We start from the raw sequence: 20,138 nt of genomic DNA on the forward strand, positions 1-20,138 counted from the left end.
ACGACAGAGAACTTTGTCAGGGCTACACTGTGCAGAATGTGGGAATTGTTAATGATGTCAGTGTGTGATTATCTCAGCCTATATTGCTATAGTTGGTTTTTTTATGACAATTATCCTCATTGAGGATTAATGGTAATATTTTCTATGATTTCTTTTAAAGTGAACACACATCACTCACATTTTGGATCGTGCTAGTTGTTTTCTATTATTGATATTGTACCGGCTTGCATTGTCTTTCTCTGCATCTACCTGCAAAGTTGGAAGCGTTGAAATATAATAATGCTAATTTGTTATTAATACTTTCAAGTGGTGCAGCATCCTGTGAGATAGTATTAGCAAAGTGTTGATTAAAGCACTCTGATGTGCGACTCTGGGATCTGGCTAGCTTTTTACTACAGCTTTTGGTGAGTTATTTAGTGAGATGATGTGAATCCAGCTGCTGTTGTGAAAGCCCAGGCTTAGGGTTGAGCTGGTTTTTCATATGGTAAATGCAGGTTGTGGTGTTAGAAGTGCCACGAGGAAAGCTGAAAATGTCTAGGGTGGAGCATTTCGCAGTAGCCCTGGAGTGCTGCTGCTGCCTGTGACAGATGGTAGTAACTGTGCAGAGACACATTCCTCCTGGGCGCTCATTGCACTCATAATATATGCTGTTTGCTGCACTGCATGCTTTTATCCAAAGTGCTTTGCAGTACAGTGAGTGCATACATTTTCACTATGAGTGGTCCAAGTGGACTATGGGAATTCATCATACACCAAAATCACTGGCGGTATTCACAAGAAAAATTTCCCTCTCTTCCACATAAAATCCTCTGAGCGTGAAAAAAAGATGATGATCATTGGTTGTCACGTTTGGGCTGATATTGGATTAATTAAGCATTTCCACCCAGCTTCTCTTCACCCTAAAGGTGAATTGCTTGCTAGGTACTGTAGGTTACACTCAGTAGTCTGAGACACCTGAGAAAATAAAGGAGAAAGAAGTGAATAAATGCTGAATTTAAATTGTAAGGGCTTGCAAGAAAGTAATGAATACTTGCAATCAATTCATTTTCTGTGCCAGCAACCTAATGCATGCACTCTAGTTTAACTTTGAACCTATACATGAAATTTCATTTAGTTTATACACCTCATAGAAATTAAGTATAGTTAACACAAAGTGAGTTAAACTTAAGGAATATCAATGTGTCCAGCTAGGAAGCATCAACCATTGTGAATGCTCTGGTCTGTGAGCACAGATTCCACTGAAGGACCTCATCCCACCTTCATGTAGTCTTTGGGCAAAAACATACATGAAAGATTCACTAAAGGTCATCATGGGGGCTCTGTCAGTGTTCCTCCTGTTTCTCCTTTCACAAAGGAGCAGATACTGGTCAATCATTACCCGTCTCCTGGTTTCTCAGCCATACTTTTGAAACTTTGCTGGGAGACATAGCAGACCTTACCGTCTTTTAACGATTGTATGGATGCGCCACGTTGTAGAAGCTGGCCTACCTATACAACCTGAGAGGGCTGCAGATATTGTGTCATACTCCCAGTAGTGAAAAGGACGCGACCAAAAAAAGCAAAACTAGCAAAAAATCAGCAAGGAAGGAGAAGGAGAGAGCACCAGCATCTTGCAGTCACTACCTGCTAAAGCATTCCCTTTCTGGGAGTTGTCTTTTTGTTGCAGGTGAAAGTGATTCACAGTGGCATATGTTTGCTAACTGGAGTGAGTGATATTGCTGAAGTTTAACTGACTTTGCTGTTCATTTTCTAAACCTAAAATGCATGTATATTTCATGTGACCATCTGCTATCTGCTTATTCTTAGTTACAGGTGTGGGGCAATGAATCAATGTGGCCCTGAGGCAATAGACTCCACAGTTAACAGAAATAGGTTATGTTTGTGCATATGTCATATTTGCTTTGTGATTTAACCAACTACTGTACATGACCTGAATTTAACTATTTAATTTCCTCGTCACTTTGTCACATACATTTAAGTGCTTCATGGTAAAAATAAATAAAAAAGTTAATTACATAATGATCAGCTTTTTTTTCTTGATGTTTCTGACTGTCCCTGCATTACTGCTACTTCTTTTTTTCCTTTGTTTTCTGCCATTAGGAGCGTCTCCTACTGTCTCTGCTGCCAGCTCACATTGCCCGTGTAATGAAAGCCGAGATCATCCAGAGATTAAAGGGTCCAAATTTTGGCCAGATTGAAAACACAAACAATTTTCACAACCTCTATGTCCAGAGGCACACTAATGTCAGGCATGTATCTTTTTTTAAATCAAATGTATTGTAGCCAAGTGGTTCTGTATTTAGGTCAAATTTACATACAGAGTAGGTACATACTAATGCATATTTTCAAATCAGATGTTTTCTAAACTGTAAAATCCATAAAATAATTAAAGTGTATCCATTACTGTTTTTTATATATCTAGCATACTTTATGCTGATATAGTAGGATTCACACGACTGGCCAGTGACTGCTCACCTGGAGAACTTGTGCACATGCTGAATGAACTGTTTGGCAAATTTGACCAAATAGCTAAGGTAAACTTTTGCCTGCTCTGCTCTTGTAATGAATTACTGTCCTAACACATGCTGATCTTCTTTAGATTAACAGAGCTTACCTCTCAAACTGCTTTACTGGAAAGTATTTTACTCGCTAGGAAATTTGTGAAGTGTGGAATTCACAAATTCTTATTCACATGTTAGAAATTCTTAAAATTTCATGTATGTCCCTGCACCCTTGAATCATCCATGCCAGTCAAACAAATGTCTTTGAGTGAAAATATTGCATGCTAAAATTAGCCCTGCAGCATTCAATGAGGCGTAACACTGATTATAACCAGCTTTTAATGCAATGTCATGCAAAATGTTTACATTTAGTTTGCTCTAATGTTTTTTAAAATTCCTGCAAACACCTTGTACTCAGTTATTTGATGGTTAGACACCATACAGTTTGTGCTGAAAGTGTCCTAGATAGAAGATAGATCTCAGTAGTTTTCACTTTCACTGTATACATAAGTTTCTGTCACTGATATTTATCAAACAAACTGATTTCAAAAAGTAAAAAGATTGTTTTTATTTATAATTCACACCGTGTTCTAGCTTTTGGAAGCAGGGTTGTAAATGAACATTTTGATATTTACCTGACCTTTTGTAGCAGAGACTATATTTCACCCTTCTATATGCAGGAAAATGAATGTATGCGGATCAAAATCCTTGGTGACTGTTACTACTGTGTGTCCGGCCTGCCAGAGTCACTGCCGAACCACGCCAAAAACTGTGTAAAAATGGGTCTAGACATGTGTGAGGCCATTAAGTAAGTGCTGCCATGGAGTAAAATTGTTTTTCCAATTTCATTTACTAGAGTTCAGCCTGGTGAATGAATCACTGATGTCAAAAACATGTTGTGACGATCTTCAGATTGTTAGTGTGGTTACTGGAAAACAGAAATAAGTATTAACATACTGATTAGCAGACCTGCAATGAAAACAAAGGACTAATTGTTGTTGCTGTTTTCCGCTTTTTTTAAGTACTTTTCACTGTTTAGTTTTAGTTTTTTTTAAGCAGCATATATTGTATGTCACAGAGTTAGGCTTGTTTTCTGACAGGCTAGATGGCATGCATTGTTTTTTTCCTGCTCCACATTAACAAAACACAACTTTTTGATGTATGACAGGAAAGTACGGGACGCCACAGGGGTTGATATCAACATGCGTGTTGGTGTGCATTCTGGGAATGTCTTGTGTGGTGTCATTGGACTTCAAAAATGGCAGTATGATGTCTGGTCACATGATGTCACACTGGCCAATCACATGGAGGCAGGTGGTGTACCAGGGTAAGTGAGAAGCATATAAAAACATACTGTAAGGCATTTGAATTTCAAAACAGGAAATTATGTCGCTAATTCATATTTTGCCTGGACCAGTGTTGTCTGGCTTGTTGTTTGCTAAATGTCCAGATATATTGTTAATATACACAGGAAACCATTCTTTTATCAAATGTTCCCTTTAAGGCGAGTCCACATCACTTCAGTGACACTGGAACACCTAAATGGTGCCTATAAGGTGGAAGATGGGGATGGACAAGAAAGAGATCCTTACCTGAAGGAACATGGAGTCATCACATATCTGGTCATTAACCCAAAGGTATCACACACATGTCAGATCCAGTAAACGAGAATATTGGACACAGAAGAAAACGCATCAGCATGAGAATTCAAACACGAAACATGTTTGTCCAGGTCGAGCGGCGGAGCCCACAGCATCATTACCGACCCAGAAACACTCTAGATGGAGCCAAGATGAGAGCCTCTGTCAGGATGACCCGCTATCTGGAGTCATGGGGAGCAGCGAAGCCCTTTGCCAACCTGCACCACAGAGACAGCATGACTAATGAGAATGGGAAGATCAATACTGCTGTGTGTAATTTCTTTCTGGACATGTTTTTTCTTGTTTGTCAGTTAATCTGTAGCTGCTAACTTGTCTCTCTTCTCTTGCACTGTGTTTAGGACGTGAAGATGGGGCAGTATCACTTCCAGAGAAGATCAGAAAGGCAAATTACTCATATTATAGCTCCGCACGATTTCGTTTGACAGGATTATCCTCATCTCTTTTTATATTATAAGGACAGCCAAGAAAATGTTTTGATAACATTTTTTTTTTTTGCTTTAAGCTTTAAAGTGTGAGTCACTAATGCTATGTGAAAATAACAGATATCTTGTCTCTTACATTTTGTTATCCATTAAAGGACCAAGTCTCAGAAAAAACGGTTTGAGGAGGAGCTCAACGAGAGGATGATCAGGACTTTTGATGGGATAACGTCACAAAAGTATTATTACATACATATAAACATGTATTACTCGTGTTAATATACTCTAAGAACAGACTAGCATATTGTAGATTATCCTACTGCAGATAAGGTCGTGTTTTCTAATAGTACAACTCAATGAACGTGGCTGTGTTAAAACACAATATGTTAATTTATTCATGCCTATATTCTTAGTACTTTAATCTTAATTTAGTTTTCATTTACTTAATGTTCTTTTCTTTTAAATCCACTCTATAACACTGCGTTTATGCTTCCAGACAGTGGCTGAAGTCTGAGGACATTCAAAGAATATCGCTGTTCTTTCACAACAAATCCTTAGAGAAAGAGGTAAGAGGCTTTAGAAGCTGTAAATCTTGTAAGTTACATAAATTTGTCATGTCTAAGTTGAGAAATTTCTTGGAGTAGGATTTAAACGTCTTTTTTATAATGCCTAACCATTTTTTTTCTTAATCTTTTCAGTACAGAGCAACAAACTTGCCGGCCTTTAAATACTATGTCACCTGCGCCTGTTTGATCTTTTTCTGCATTTTCATTGTGCAGATTCTGGTCTTGCCTAAGTATGTGCATTTTATATTTCTTTATATTAGAACTGAAAACATTTTAAATCAATGAGATGGTTTCAGTATGGCGGGTTTGTGTGGTCATTTTGGGGACAAGTTTGTTTGGTGGAACAGATTAAACTTCGTTTCAGAGTTTAAACATTCAACTTTTTTTGCAGGACAACAGTCTTGGGAATATCCTTTGGAATGGCTTTTCTCATCCTTTCCCTTATCCTCTTTATATGTTTCATTGGACACCTCCTGGTGAGTAGTGTCTTTATGCAAAGTCAATTCCTCCAGGCATCTTTGTACTTTGGTCTTTTCACATCAGCGGATAGGCCTGCTGTTTAATGTAGCCCTTGTGTTCTTAATGTTTATCCTAATGTCATTCCAAAGGCACACGAGTGATCCAAGCGCCTCTCTGGTCAGCTTAACAGCCCATTAAGTGACCCTTAAGTCAACACAAGTGCCACTTTGGTGTAGCTTTGGGGCAATGGTCCAGAGCACACCGGTTATTCTGTATTATTTCCCAGGTGCCATTTACATGCACAGATGCAATCATCAAATTTTACGCCACACATTGTCATCATCCTGTTTCTAGTGGAATGATTTGTTTCAGGAAATCATTACAGAAAATTTGCACTTTGCAATCACAGAAAATACACCGGTGGGAGTGTGAAAGTTCTAGAAATCACTAACAAAAGTAAAGCAATGTAAGTGCATGTTTAATACATTTGTTCCTGTCTTGAAAACAACATGAAAATATAAGGCAGCTGTTCTCAGGATAAATCTACCGTTTCGGTGGAGTGAAGGGCTAGATTATCACAAACTTTTCCACTGTATAAAAACTGTACAGCTGACCTGTATAATGTGTAGACCCCCCCGCCCCCAAAACAAAGCATTACTGTATTCATCAGGAGATCCTTATTTTGTCTTCTGTGTGAGGCTGCGGATATTTATTAAAGTCAGTATTACGCTGGTCTGTTTCATTTACATTAATACTTGTGTTTTCACAGGCATTTTAATATGACATGTAATGAAATGACATAAAAAACTGAAGGTACTATAAAATTTTATAGGCCACGGGTCCATGCAACCTCACTCATTCTTTGATGGCTTTAATTCTTAGTAAGTGTGCATCAGCTGCTGGTTCTGACCTCGGCTCCCCGTGGATGTCGCTGAACTCTTTAAAGACAAAACTAGAAAAACACTTTATAAACAACCTGTTGCCTTTATATCGGAATTGTTTGGCATTGCTGGTTCGTGCTCTGTTTCATGTTGTGTCATGAAAATGTTTGCGTATTGGGAAATTTGCAGTATCTCAGGAAGATGCTTGCAGGGCTACTGTGTAATAACACAGAATCAGCCTACGGTAAATTTTATGATTCCTTTTGTCAGACCACATGTCAAATACCTCATGTGAGTTAGATAAACTAAATATGATACAATTCCACATTTAAATAATACTTATTTATAATTTCTTTCCTGGATTGGAAGCACTGAACATCTTTGACCAGTCAGTTTTAGTTTTTTTTACCTATTTAGACTTAGCCTTTTTTAGTCGCTGAAAATAGCTTCTGTTTATTTAGAAAATTAAATATATATATATATAAAAACAGAAATACAAAAAAGGGAGACCTCTTTGCTTTAAGAAATCTTTGCCGCAGAGTCTTTTATCTTAAGTAGCAAAGTTATTTAAAAGTGACTAATTGAATCTTATGTAAGCACTCACGTCTCTTACATTGATCAACTTGAAATGCTTTCATTTCACTTCATTCATCATTTACATTTAGGTTCTAGGCATCCAAATAGCTGTTCTAACAAAATGGTCCACAAATATCTTGATTTCAGACCAAAATGATTGCCTCACTAACTCTACATTTCCAATTTTCCCTGTGGTATAAAATAGTCTGCCATCCTTAGTATATTGCAATTTACATCTCTGAGCTATTTAAATGTGACATCCACTCAGCCCTAGTGATGCTCCGATATTTGCTCTGAGATAATCAAGTAAACGATTTGGGTTCTCGCTCTCATTGCTTCACAATGGAACAAACTGTCTGTAACTGACCTGGCACAGGAAGATTTCAATAAATCTTTGATAATAAACAGTAAACATTAAGTATAAAGTGGCTATGTTGTGCTGCCGGGGTTAGACATGAGGTGCATGATTGCACAGTCTCTGTTGCTCTAAAGTGACTCTAAATAATATTAATTTCCTTTTTGAACCAGGGTTTGAATCTAGTTAATATCCCATTTTGTCATTATTTAATTATAATAATAACAAAAGAAACACAGGTACTATTACAAGTAGTTTCTAATAAAAATGATTATTGTTGATCATTTCTAAACAGTGTTGTTCATGATAAAGTCACTTAAAGTTGTAATTTTGCAGCTCTGTTATTTCATTTGTGTTGAAATTAAAATGTTGGAATTAATTGCTATGAACTTAAGTGGAACCCTCTCCATCATTATATGGCTCTCGGAATTTTTCCTTTGCCCTGCTGAGGAAATACAGGTTAATCAGAAAGTGTTGCTTCTGCGTCTGAACTTATGTTTAGTTTAGTTTGTGTCACACTAGTTATCTTTAGTCAACAAAAGCAATGAATTTGCTCTTTAGCACTTGGTTGTTGAGATTATTGTAACTAGCTTGTCCATCGTTGTGGCTTCCTTTGCATGTGACATATTTGTGACATTATATCCCAGCTCTTTCATACCTTATTGCATTTGTGTGTTGTGTGTCTACGTGTTCCTGCAGCACTGCAGTAAAAGCACCTCCACTTCTTGGATGTGGTTGCTGAGGTCATCAGTTATTATTGCCAACAAACCATGGCCCCGCATCACTCTCACCATGACAACCACAGCTCTAATACTTATAATGGCAGTCTTCAACATGGTAAGCTTTTTCTATGTGCAGGTACTACACTGAGGGAGTGGGACCACACCTTTCAGGCTTTACGAGGAATATATATAGCAGTCCTTCTGATAACACATCTCCTATTTGTAACTGCAGCATAATTAGAAAGTAAAATGCGGCATGTTATCTCACAAAAATAAATGGGCTTCTTTAAAATTATATTCTTAACAACCTTGCAGAATACAAATGAATAATATAAAAATGATATCTTCATTTACTGCAGCAAGAAGCAAGTCAGTCATCATGTTTAGAGCCTGTGGAAAATATTATGTAGCATTCATTAATATGCCCTTCCCCTCCCCTCTTCCTTTTTTCTTTTTTTTCTTGCTTGTAAATTAAGCCTGAAAAATATTTAACTACAGAGCAAATATCTTGCATTGTTTCTTTGCAGTGAGTCTATCAATTGGCTCCTAAGACCAGAAGATTGTTTACCCAGCATTTCATAAAAGTGCCAAGACAATTTGCGTGCAGTGATGACTGAATGCTGTATTTAACATTTACATCGTTGCTTTGATTTTCTATATTTATTTTCCGATTTATCTGATTGAGGTTTATTTTTGTAGACAAGGAAGCCCATCAAAACATAAAGCCTCAGACAAAGGTGGGATGGAAGCCTGAGGCTTGAAAGGAAGCTGCGTGATAAAGCACAATGTCAGGACCCTGGTTTAGACCTTCACACAAATCGATTCCAGAGATTATAATCGTATTTTGCGTCTGACTTGGGTCAGTCGCTCAGGGCGTATGAACCAAATTAACCTGGCTTTGCTCAGCGGGGCAGCCAATCCTCATTTTATCCTGCAGGTTCACTTTAAACGACGTTGTTGAATGCTTGTCACTATTGGCCTCTTATCTAACAAGATTCTATTTTCCTCCTGCAAGTCTAATGCAGACTACTTCATCTTGTCCCATGCTGATGTGCAAAGAGGCAGGCAGAGAAAGCGTATTTATAATTTGCATGACAATTCCCTGGATTGTTTTCTGTGGTCCTGAATTTCTGTTGACTTTGTGTTTTTCTTCTAGTTCTTTTTGGAAGACAGCGTGCTGCCTCCAGTTCCTAATTACAATTCATCCAATGAAACACTGTTTTACAATAAAGAGGAACTAATCACCCTCTCTGGGAAAAACAATTTCTACCTTCCTGTAAGACAAACATCGTCATCATCATCGTACTTTATTCAGAAATTTGTTACTTTAGGTTTTTGTTTTTCTACAAATTTTCAGTTACTCCTCCTCCTCCTTCTGTATAGTATTTAATTTACAGTTGCATCCTGGGCCTGATCTCCTGCTCAGTGTTCCTGAGGATAAACTACGAGCTGAAGATGATTATCATGTTGACAGCAGTTGTGGTCTACAATGTCATTATCCTACAAACACATGCCTCCCTGCTGGACGAATACAGCAGATTTCTGTACGAGACCGAAAGCCTTGACAGGTAGGCTTAAAGTGAAAAACAGGAACACTTCGGGGGGAGCATGAGATGGATGAAAACAGTCAAAGAGGGTTAGGAGACTGTGATGGTAGCCCGAGGAGGAAGTTCTGAGCAAACTGAGAAATGGTAAATTATATTTTTTTGCAGCTATAAGGCATGCTACGATAAAAGAGGAGGTGAATGGGTTAGCTTAAGATTTTATAGCAGTAAAATGTTAATGCACCACTTATTCACTAGGAAAGTAGACAACTGCTTTAGAGTTAAAATCTATATTTAAAAAGTCAGAGACCAAGCTTCATTGAATAGTTTCCCTATGTGCCATGATGCACCCACCCATGCAGAAAGAAAAGGAAAAAGCTAATCATGCTATGATAGGAAGTGCCAAACTTTATAAGAACGAGTGTCTATATATAGATAGTATATAAGAATCAATTAAACATGATGTAGTATGAGAAATATGTTTTATGAGTTACTGTTACTTCTTGTAAAATAAATGGCACCAAAATGTTTCTGCTTGTTTCTATGTCTACTCATGTTAATTTGAGACATCACAAGGCATCAGAGGCGCTCCCATCTTTCAGGATGTCACCCAGTATTTGATGAACTCAGACTTGCCATCATAGTATTAAATGGCTGTTATTATTTAACTCATGCAAAGGAAGTTTTTGCTCTGTCCCCCAAGTCACAGCTGAGCTGAGCTGCTAAGAGAGACTATAGAGATGTTGGGACATTAAGAGACAAATCTTCCCCCATAGATGAGCATAACTGAATTAACCCTTACAGATTATGACATCAATTGTAATTTCACTAGAAAATATGGATTTCGTCTGAGCTGGAAGACAGGTTTTTGAATGTAATTTCTAACAAATTTTTTTTGACGTCTAAAGCATCATTAGCTTCTTCTTTGTGAGCAAATAAATGTCAGCAGATGTCTAAATTGTCTGATTTCCCACCAAGGACGGCACTTTTCTGTCTTGTTATGGGCGTTACTGTCCCGGACTGTAAAACTGATAAATCTGAAAAGTTTTGATAATTTTTCTAGTTGGAAAAATCTTAACAGCTGTTATTTCTTTAATTAAAAGAAGAAGAAGAATCACAGCTGCAGTGCGTCTACTTTTCATCTCCAGTTTTTACTGGAGATAAGATTAAGAGTAAAAATGTAAAATGTGCTTCCTTATATTAGAATGCAGGTCTTTTGACAGTTTAAATGTTTTTAGCATCAGCTTTCATCCAATATGCTTTGGGCTTGGACTGTGTGGGAGTCTATGTTGATAAAACCTTGCTTTTTATGATAGTGGAAGACTGAAGTTTTATATTCAAGAGTTTGTGCAGAGCTGTATCTCTGAGGATCATGAACACTTGCTTTTTTTTTTCCTTCTTGAGAAATGTCTCTAGTCGATACACCCTTGCAGGAGGGCTAACCCCCCTCCGAAACGCATCCAGTAAACAAGCTCTTGTCACAGCAAAGCAGAAGCGACAGTCTTAATTAAGTGACAGGTTGGAATAAAACGCTCTGCTAGACATCTCTACTGACTGCAGTCAAAAATCCCCTTTCTCATCTATAACTTTTAGTTTTCTAGCCCTCTTTTGCTGTTCTATCTTTTTTTTGTTGTTGTTCAGTCGCATTTTATTTCTGTCTTTATCTTTTTCTTATCTTACAAAAACATTTGTCTATTTTTTTCCTGCCCAGACCAGGAGTTCTCAAAGACCTGAAGACTATGGGCTCTATATCCCTCTTTATCTTCTTCATCACTCTGCTTGTGCTTGCCAGGCAGGTAAGTCTAAGCTGTAATAGTCTGAATGGCGTTGTCATCGGTCTCCTGCTGCACAGTTTATCGCTAAAAGAAAAGTAGTTTTCGTCTGTGTGCCATTATTACACCATCATTGGACTTTTTCCATTCTTTTTAGCTGCGGGTTTTGGATGTTGATGGAAAGTTATTTTTACTGTATTTGCAAAATGTAAAAAACCAAAAAAAATCCTCTGATTTAGAAATTTTCCCATGTGATGTGTTCTTACCAGCTGCTAGCTTAGTCTTTTGAAGCATGTTGAGAGCATTGCTAAGCTTTAGCCTTATCTTTTACCTACCTTCCTTTAGATTCTTTGACCCTTAATGGTCTCTCATAGATTAACACATTTTAATGCCACTAATGTTTTACGTGACTCATTTCTTATATGTCACAACGGCGATGCTTTGGATGATTATAAATGCAGACAAATTTGTAGCTCTGATGCTGCTGGTTCTGCCTCTCTCTCTGTATCTCTTTATTATCTCAGAGCTTTGTGAGGAAAAAACAGTGGCTCTCATTTATCTTCTAAGTGAAAATCAATCAGTGAACTTGGTAGAAATGGTTAAGCTTTTTGGCTGCTGTGACACACTGAAAGAGAGGCATCTTTAGACCAATTTGTGTAACCTCCCTCAGTCACTCAGGGGCAGCGATTTACATCAGCAAGTCTGCTGTTACTCAGATGTAATTTGAGATTTAGTAGTGAGAGAGAAACCAGAGGCTGGAGAGTAACATGTTCTTCTGACTTGTTTGGGGGTTCTGCTGAATTGTTCGTACTAGAATTGGAGCATCGTATTTGTACAGCCCGAGGCCTGTACTATATGACGAAGGATTTTTTGCTTAGGGAGGTAACCTATACACTTAAAGTGCAATGGAGCAGGTTATGTTTAAGATGAACAAATAAACAGCTACATCATTACTTCCTATTGACCACCGAGACCTTGATGCTAAAAGCGTCTAAAGAGTGTTTTTTCACCAGTATTTTGCGTAAGAAATGCAGATTCATTTTTTTTTGTTATACATGTACACAGTATATCATAAATAAAGTATATTACTTTGCATAGGTTAGAATAGTGTCACATTCAGGATTTTGTCACTCAGGGAGAGTAGGCATGGTCAAAGGAATATTGCTGTTTCATTTTTAAATGGGATGGAGCTGATCACCTGGGCTCTACTGTGTACTGTCAGCAAGGCTGCTGGAAATGGTTTTCACTGTGGATGCTGTGGATGTCCTGAAAAGCTACGACAGAACTGGATACTGACACTTAATCAATTTTCCTGTAGACTCCTGTTGGTGGCCGCAACAACACCACGCCAACGGACTCTGTTCTGGACCGTTCTCTTCAGCTGGGTCCACGTCTTTCCGGCGCCCTTCACTTCGCTCTCGACAGATCTTCTCCATGTCTGTTTGGGTCTCCCCACTCTCCTTTTCCCTTGAAGGTTCCAGTCCAGTGCTTGCCTTGTGACGTTGTCTAGTGGTTTTTGAAGTATGTGGCCTATCCAGCCCCATTTTCTCTTCTTGATGTCTTGATCAACTGGGTTCTGGCTGGTTCCCTTCCACAGGTCTGTGTTTGAGATCTTCTCAGGCCATCTGATGTTGACGATGTGTCGCAAGCACTTGTTGATGAAAATCTGTATCTTGCTGGTAGTGGTGTTGGTCACTCGCCACGTCTCGGACCCATACAGGAGGACTGCTTTCACGTTTCTGTTGAAGATGCAGATCTTGCTGCGCTGAGATAAGGCTTTGGAGTTCCAGATGGGTCGCAGGGTGTTGAATGCAAGCCTTGCTTTGTTGATCCGGCTCCTAACGTCTTCATCTGTGCCGCCATCACTGTTGACTATGCTTTCTAGGTAGACAAAGCGGTTGGTTTCCACCAAGTCTTGTCCCTGTAGCTGCAGTGGATGTTCTTGTCGGTTGTTCAACTGCATCACCTCCGTTTTTCTGACGTTGATCTTCAGGCCGGTCTTTTCTGCCTCCTCAGCGAGCCGTGTAAGCTTGGACTGTGCATGTTGCTGCTTATGGGACAGAAGGCTGATATCGTCTGCAAAATCCAGGTCCTCCAGCTGTTTGGTGAGGGTCCACTGGATGCCGGTGTTGCTGCTCTCTGTGGTTCTTCTCATGATCCAGCCCATGACGATCAGGAAGATTGTTGGTGACAGCATGCAGCCTTGCCTCAGTCCAGTTTTCACTGCGCAGGGGTTGGTCATTTTTCCATTGTGGATGATCCGGCAGGACGAGTCTTCATAAAGCTGTTGGATGATGTTGATGAGCTTCTGCGGGATTCTGTAGTACTGCATCAGTTTCCACATGGTCGTCCCTTTAGCTAAATGCGCTTTTCAGAGAGAGTTAAATGTATTTGAAGAATACAAATTACTGAAGTAGTTGTCTCTACCATAAGGTGTAATTATATCTGCACCATAAATAATAAATTCTATTTATTAATATCTAAAGTGTTACATGCGCTTCTGATTTGTGTACACACAGTTTTTAAATTACTGCCTCTATTTTTGTTGCTGGCTGTAACATGTGGTAATATCTGTGCTGTCCAATCCGGTCATCTGCAGTGCTTGATCATAATTGTCCCGTCCTGCGAGCACGTTTTTCCTTGGTTGGTCATTTTTATTTACCAGATCAGTTCACTGCATATGACAATTAAACAGGATTGACTAGAGTTGCCATCACAGACTACCTGAGGTGTGAGTGCTGAAGAAAAGGAAAAAAAATAATCAATCCCATCAGAGCCTTTAATTCTACCTGATCCTGGAACATTAGATTCCACTTGTCCTTCCTGATCTTGGGCTCTGAAGAAGGCCTTGTTATTACACTGGTGAAGTAACTACATCATTTAAGCAAAGCTGCAAAAATCACTGGGTCAGTCTTGTCTGCCTTGACCAAAAGTCATACTGTATGAGGTTTTTGTAAATGTGCCTAAATTCTTGCATTTTTGTACATTTCATGTCCTAAGGCTTGTTGGTGTCCATATTTGTGGCTGTTTCTGTTTTTCTCTGTGACTTCTTGGAAGAAAGCTGTACAGCTATACCTTCAGTCTCTTTACCTCTGTGTCCTCTTGTAACAGAATGAATATTACTGTAGGTTAGACTTTCTCTGGAAGAACAAGTTCAAGAAGGAGTGTGAGGAGATTGAAACCATGGAGAACCTCAACCGCGTTTTGCTGGAGAATGTCCTGCCCGCGCATGTCGCAGAGCACTTCCTGGCCCGTAACTGGAAGAATGAGGTAGGAATTTATAATCTGTGGTGTTTTTTATAATAATAACTAATGTAAATGTAACATTATCCAGATTTTATTTTCACAATAGCTACAGGACTAATGAATGTAGAATTACACAGAGGACTTCAAAGTGCTTGTTTATGTGCAAAGTTCTTTTGCGTTCATTCGCTGATGCATCACAAAAGAAGGATGTTTAATTCAGGATATCAAGACACAATTGTCAAATGCAAAATATTGAATACACTGTTTTAAAATGTGTGATTAATTTAAACTGAAATATTCATTGGTTGTTTATTAAAATAATAAGGGCTAAAGCTCAGATTTTTATTTTGAAAGTGCAAACTTTAAATGAACCTGACACTTGTTTTGTAGTGTGACAGTATGATGCCTCGCATGACTCATTCATCGCTGTAAATCCTGTTACATCCCCTGAAGTTTTAGATCTGAGGGAGTTCAGAGAATGTGGCATCCTGGAGGTCATGTAAGATTAAACAGGAGAGCAGCATCTGCTGCAGAAATCCTGAGTGACGAGTCAGCAGTTGACTTCATTTCTGTTCTTGAACAGGGTCCAAGAACAAGATGCTCTAATGAGATTTAAAGCAACTGTTTGTTGTTTTTTTGGATGGTGGTTTGGGTGATTTGCCTCCTTTAATTTGTCAATTATGTTTCATGTGCTGCCCAGTGATTGATTTTTACTTGTGAAGTTTTTTTTAGGTCTGAATAAAACACAGAAACCCCCCAATATGCGGTGCAGATCCCATATTTGTCTTTCAAAATCTCTTCATCTGTAATTTATCAGTTTCATAACAAATTTTACAGCATTGTTTTGCACCTGCACAAGCTAACGACTCCACTCCGTCTTCTGCTTCTCTTTGTCATGCAGGATCTGTACCACCAGTCCTACGACCTGGTGTGTGTCATGTTTGCCTCTATCCCAGACTTTAAAGAGTTCTACACTGAGTCTGACGTCAACAAAGAAGGATTAGAGTGCCTCAGGCTCCTCAACGAAATCATTGCTGACTTTGATGAGGTAAATACCCAGATCACCACAAAAACAGACAGAAACCGTGATACCATTGCACTGCTTGACTCAGTGAAGAGCATTGCTTTTTACAGATTCATACAATTAGGTTTTATTGTCTGTGCTGCTATAAATTTGGGTTTTATTCAGTTGAGCTGTGTTTGTATTTCCATGTGTAGTTGCTTTCCAAACCGAAGTTCAGCGGTGTGGAAAAGATCAAGACCATTGGCAGCACTTATATGGCTGCTACTGGGCTGAACACATCGCCAGGGCCTGAATACACATCACAGGTAGGCCCATTACAAAGACATCATCATTTTTGTGTGACTGCCGTATGCACATTATGCAAGAACCTAATGTGTTTCTAGTTGTGCTTTTTTATGTTTCCCAGGAACATGACAGGCAGTATATGCACATAGGGACCATGGTAGAGTTTGCATTTGCCTTGATGGGAAAACTGGATCTTATCAACAAACACTCGTTCAATGACTTCAAACTCAGAGTTGGTGAGTTATGCAGAGAAGCTGAAATTAAATACAAAGTAATGTATATAATATTTTATATATACAGGACTACACTGTAATCGTTCACATATTTAAGTGTACTGACCTCACATGAGAATTGAAAATGAGTGGTTTAAACTGATTAATTAAATTCCACAGCTCGTTTCAGGTAAATGACATGATGTAACAAGATACTATCACTGCAGTGGGAGTTTCATTCCTTGTTGCCGCCTTCTCGTTATGATATTTTCTGGAATCCCACTTCTAGAGTTTTGTATGAAAAGCAGGAATCAGCTTGACTGCAATACATCCAAAATTGCACTGTCATGGAGCCTCTATGCATCCCTTGTTTGTGTAGAGTTCCTGTAAGATGTAGAGTGCACAGATGTCTGAAAAAAACAAGACTAACGCTTATTTATGCAGTAAGACTAAAATAAGAGGTAGAACAGCAGGAAGGCATACTCCAGCTCCCTCTGTGCAATAAGAGTCAGAGTTCGATACCTTCAACCTGTGTCTTAAGATCTCAGCATGGGATGCACCATTAACTCAGCAGTGTGCGTGAGTGACTGTACATCCCTGCTGCTTCCAGATGGGGCTGAAAATGCTCCATGAGAGAGCCGTACACACCCTCACCCACTGGGACTGGACCGAACCAGTAGCTGTGAGACTGTATGCGCCTCCTGCACACTTGAGCAGATTGCAATTTCCAACAATCTGGAGACTGAGTCAGAAGCTCAGTCAAAGAGAGGCCCAGTGTCATCTCAGTGCTGCGAACAGCCTCCAGACTGCTGGGGATTAAGAGTTGAGCTGCATTTAGCTCGCCCTCTGTTTCATGTTCTGATGAAATCTTGTGAAAAGCTTTGTTCGTTCTCAAAGCAGTAGGGTTCCTGCTCAAGTCGGCTTTGAGCAGCACTCAATAGTTAATCAGTGGCATCAACATTTGATTTTGATACATTTTCAACAAGTAGGAAATCTAAAAAAGCAGTTTATATTTGTAACTATAAAATAATAAGGTAATTCCAAATGAATGGCAGCAATAGGGACACTGTCTGAAAGGTTTACTAAAATGTTTCCTTTGTCAGGTATTAACCATGGTCCAGTGATAGCTGGAGTCATTGGGGCCCAGAAACCCCAGTATGATATCTGGGGAAACACTGTGAATGTAGCCAGCAGAATGGACAGCACCGGAGTCCTGGGGAAAATACAGGTAAATGATTTGGGGAACGTTTGAGTTTAATGGTAAATGGCCTGCATTTGTATAGCGCTTTTCTAGTCCATAGGACCCCAAAGCGCTTTACACTACATTCAGTCATCCACCCATTCACACACACATTCACACACTAAATTAAAGACATAAATAAAATTAAAAAAAACCCCACTTACCCTGCCTATTCACTGCAATACTAAATGTTAAGACAGCTGTCAAACATCAGCTGGTATTTTATTCTGATAGTTTCTTTCAAAGGACCAGCAGACCTCCTTCTTCATACTGCAGACATTTAAATGGCAATACGGATGCTTAAAAAGATAAAACTCTTCTTTCTTATGTGCCATTTATTACAGCAAGGACATCTCATCTTCTTGACATCACATGGCATCGTCAAATCCTATCTTATGTCATGTCTGAGCACTGATAAGACAGAATGGTTTTTCAGCTGCTGCATGGCATGTGGCTGTGGCAATCATTCAGTCTTCAGAGGGCTGTATTACATTTCGCGGCCTGTACACATTTGATAGAGCCATCTGCTGTGCAGTGCGGCACAACTACAGGGCTCGCAATTGCATTCCATGATTTCCGGTTGATATTTTAAGACAGATAGAAGGCAGAAATAAGACAATTTCTTTTAAAGTAGCATTGATATTGCCTACCAGAATGTCACTTTTACTCATGGTAAAATTCCCAGGCTTTCAATGTTGTTTGCTTGTTGTTCACACAGTATTTCATCTTTGTGCTTTGGGAGTACTCTCTCGCTTTAACTTACACATTGAATTTTTATGTTTTTGTTTAATTCATCTATTAACGACCGAATCCAAATATGCACCAGTGTTGGCAACTCTGCTTGACTCACACATTTTGCTGTTAGGGCTAAAAATGAACGTAAATGTTAGACTTTAAACAAGAGGTATCCAACCGCAATCCTGCTGTCAGTGGATTTTAATGAAGCACTGCATCGAAGAAGAACCGTTTACTGATGAGTTAATGGTCAGCAGAATTTTCCCGTGGACAGCTGAGTATTTTTGCCTGTAGGAATTTAATTCAGTCATGTAAGATGAGCAAAATGGTCATCACCCATCTGGTTCTCCCTGCAGGTGACGGAGGAGACGAGTGACATCCTTCTAACCTTGGGGTACATGTGCTCTTGTAGAGGCATCATCAATGTCAAGGGCAAAGGAGAGCTTAGGACCTTCTTTGTGCACACGGAGATGACTCGGTCCCTGTCACAGGGGAACGTAATGCCCTGAGCCTGATTTACACAGGCACGAAGACTTTTGTTTCAGATTGAAGAGGTTTGAATTTCTCAGTGCTGCTTTTATAAAGTGTGGGGCATAAAGGGACCTGATCTACAAGGAGGTAAAAATCGGATTTACTGTTGCGTTACAAATTACCTATGCCACAGCTGTAGTATACATTTTGTCACTTATGTAACTGTAAGTGTAGCATGTACAGGAGATAGGCAGTAACACCTAAAAATATACTGTAATGTGAATGTGGGAGCTGGAAAAAACACAGTTGCACAAGTCAGTCTGATGTAATAATGTACAAGTTCAATGAGAGTGAAAATCTCCAATGGGCTGAATTAATATTCTGCCTCAGTTCTGGGAGGCTTGTGGTAGTTGCTTTATCATAGAAACCCCTTATCAGCAAGGTGCATCAAAACCTATCTCACCCTACAGGATACAGTTTGGATGCCAAATAACTTTTGACTCTGCATGCCCCTAACATGGCAGCATTTCCAGAGTTAGGAAGACAGTTTCTTGTCTTTGTACTTTTATCTGCTTTAATTGCACCATTTACCAACTCTTGGCACCAAACATTTTCATTGTTCTACCATTTTTTTTGTGTACAGACGCCAACAACTACGTCACAGTTTTGGCTGGATTTGTTGAGCTGCTGTTCTCACTTGAAGGGGATTTATGTGCGTTCTCCGTTTGGGAACTCGTTGTTTGTGTTATTTCAGCACCATATGAATGCAGAAGAATAACTGCATGGCAACAATTTTCAGCAGAGTCTTATAAAGACTTTGGCGCCCCAAAGATAACAGAGGGTATGAATTAACCACTAACTTTTACCTGCTTCCCGAACTCAAGCAAAGTCCTAGGGTAACACAAAAGGCCAGAAATGAAAAATCTGATATTAAAATGAAAGCAAAGGTCAAACCAATACAAGTGAAAATGTCACAGCCACTGTTGCAAAGGTAAAATGTGTCTTGTTAAGAAGAAGAAAAAAACCAGCCAGAAAACAAGGTGTACCATGTGTACATAAGTCCATCGACCTTGTTAGAAGCACCAAGTCTTAGATGTATTTTACAAACAGTCTAGGACTATAATAGGAAAAACAAATGAAAAGTAGAATCTATGAATATATTCTGATATTCATGCAGGGTGGTGTTTTCCAAAACAGTCTTTCCAGTTTCTCCTTGGCTGCATTGACTGACGTGATTAGGACATTGATCAGATTTGTCAGTGCTTGCTGAAAATGGAAAATCTGGGGCCAGTTGCATAAATGACTTGAGATGTGTACAAACACATTGCTTTCATGCAATTTATAACAGGATGTGCCGTAACAATGGACACCCTTTGCACACTTAAAAACAGGTGTACATAGTTGGGGGTGTTTTTTTTTTTTTAGAGCCACAAGCAGAATAAATAAGAGATTAAAATGAAAACATGAAT

At 39.1% G+C, this 20,138-nt stretch overlaps 1 protein-coding gene across 8 annotated transcripts in view; it reads left to right on the top strand.

The window, feature by feature from the left end:
* Positions 1–20,099, top strand: part of adcy2a (adenylate cyclase 2a) — a 61,855-nt gene extending 41,756 nt beyond the window's left edge. For 5 of the 8 annotated variants that reach the window (XM_026184648.1, XM_026184642.1, XM_026184644.1 and 2 more), the window contains 21 exons: positions 2,101–2,249; positions 2,423–2,534; positions 3,182–3,309; positions 3,670–3,828; positions 4,006–4,138; positions 4,234–4,410; positions 4,501–4,544; positions 4,740–4,820; positions 5,078–5,147; positions 5,280–5,377; positions 5,539–5,623; positions 8,118–8,255; positions 9,297–9,416; positions 9,524–9,708; positions 11,396–11,480; positions 14,568–14,726; positions 15,604–15,750; positions 15,921–16,031; positions 16,133–16,247; positions 17,327–17,451; positions 18,555–20,099. In XM_026184648.1, the coding sequence (XP_026040433.1) occupies positions 2,101–2,249; positions 2,423–2,534; positions 3,182–3,309; positions 3,670–3,828; positions 4,006–4,138; positions 4,234–4,410; positions 4,501–4,544; positions 4,740–4,820; positions 5,078–5,147; positions 5,280–5,377; positions 5,539–5,623; positions 8,118–8,255; positions 9,297–9,416; positions 9,524–9,708; positions 11,396–11,480; positions 14,568–14,726; positions 15,604–15,750; positions 15,921–16,031; positions 16,133–16,247; positions 17,327–17,451; positions 18,555–18,707 (2,574 nt within the window). In that variant the 3' untranslated portion in view covers positions 18,708–20,099. Of the gene's footprint in view, positions 1–2,100; positions 2,250–2,422; positions 2,535–3,181; positions 3,310–3,669; positions 3,829–4,005; positions 4,139–4,233; positions 4,411–4,500; positions 4,545–4,739; positions 4,821–5,077; positions 5,148–5,279; positions 5,378–5,538; positions 5,624–8,117; positions 8,256–9,296; positions 9,417–9,523; positions 9,709–11,395; positions 11,481–12,774; positions 13,029–14,567; positions 14,727–15,603; positions 15,751–15,920; positions 16,032–16,109; positions 16,248–17,326; positions 17,452–18,554 lie in introns of those variants that run through there. The other 3 variants (XM_026184645.1, XM_026184647.1, XM_026184646.1) reach the window with 3 other exon arrangements.
* Positions 20,100–20,138: the final 39 nt, after the last annotated feature.

The sequence above is a fragment of the Astatotilapia calliptera genome, chromosome 11 (genome assembly GCF_900246225.1).
Source record: "Astatotilapia calliptera chromosome 11, fAstCal1.2, whole genome shotgun sequence".
In the NCBI taxonomy this organism is placed as follows: Eukaryota; Metazoa; Chordata; class Actinopteri; order Cichliformes; family Cichlidae; genus Astatotilapia; species Astatotilapia calliptera.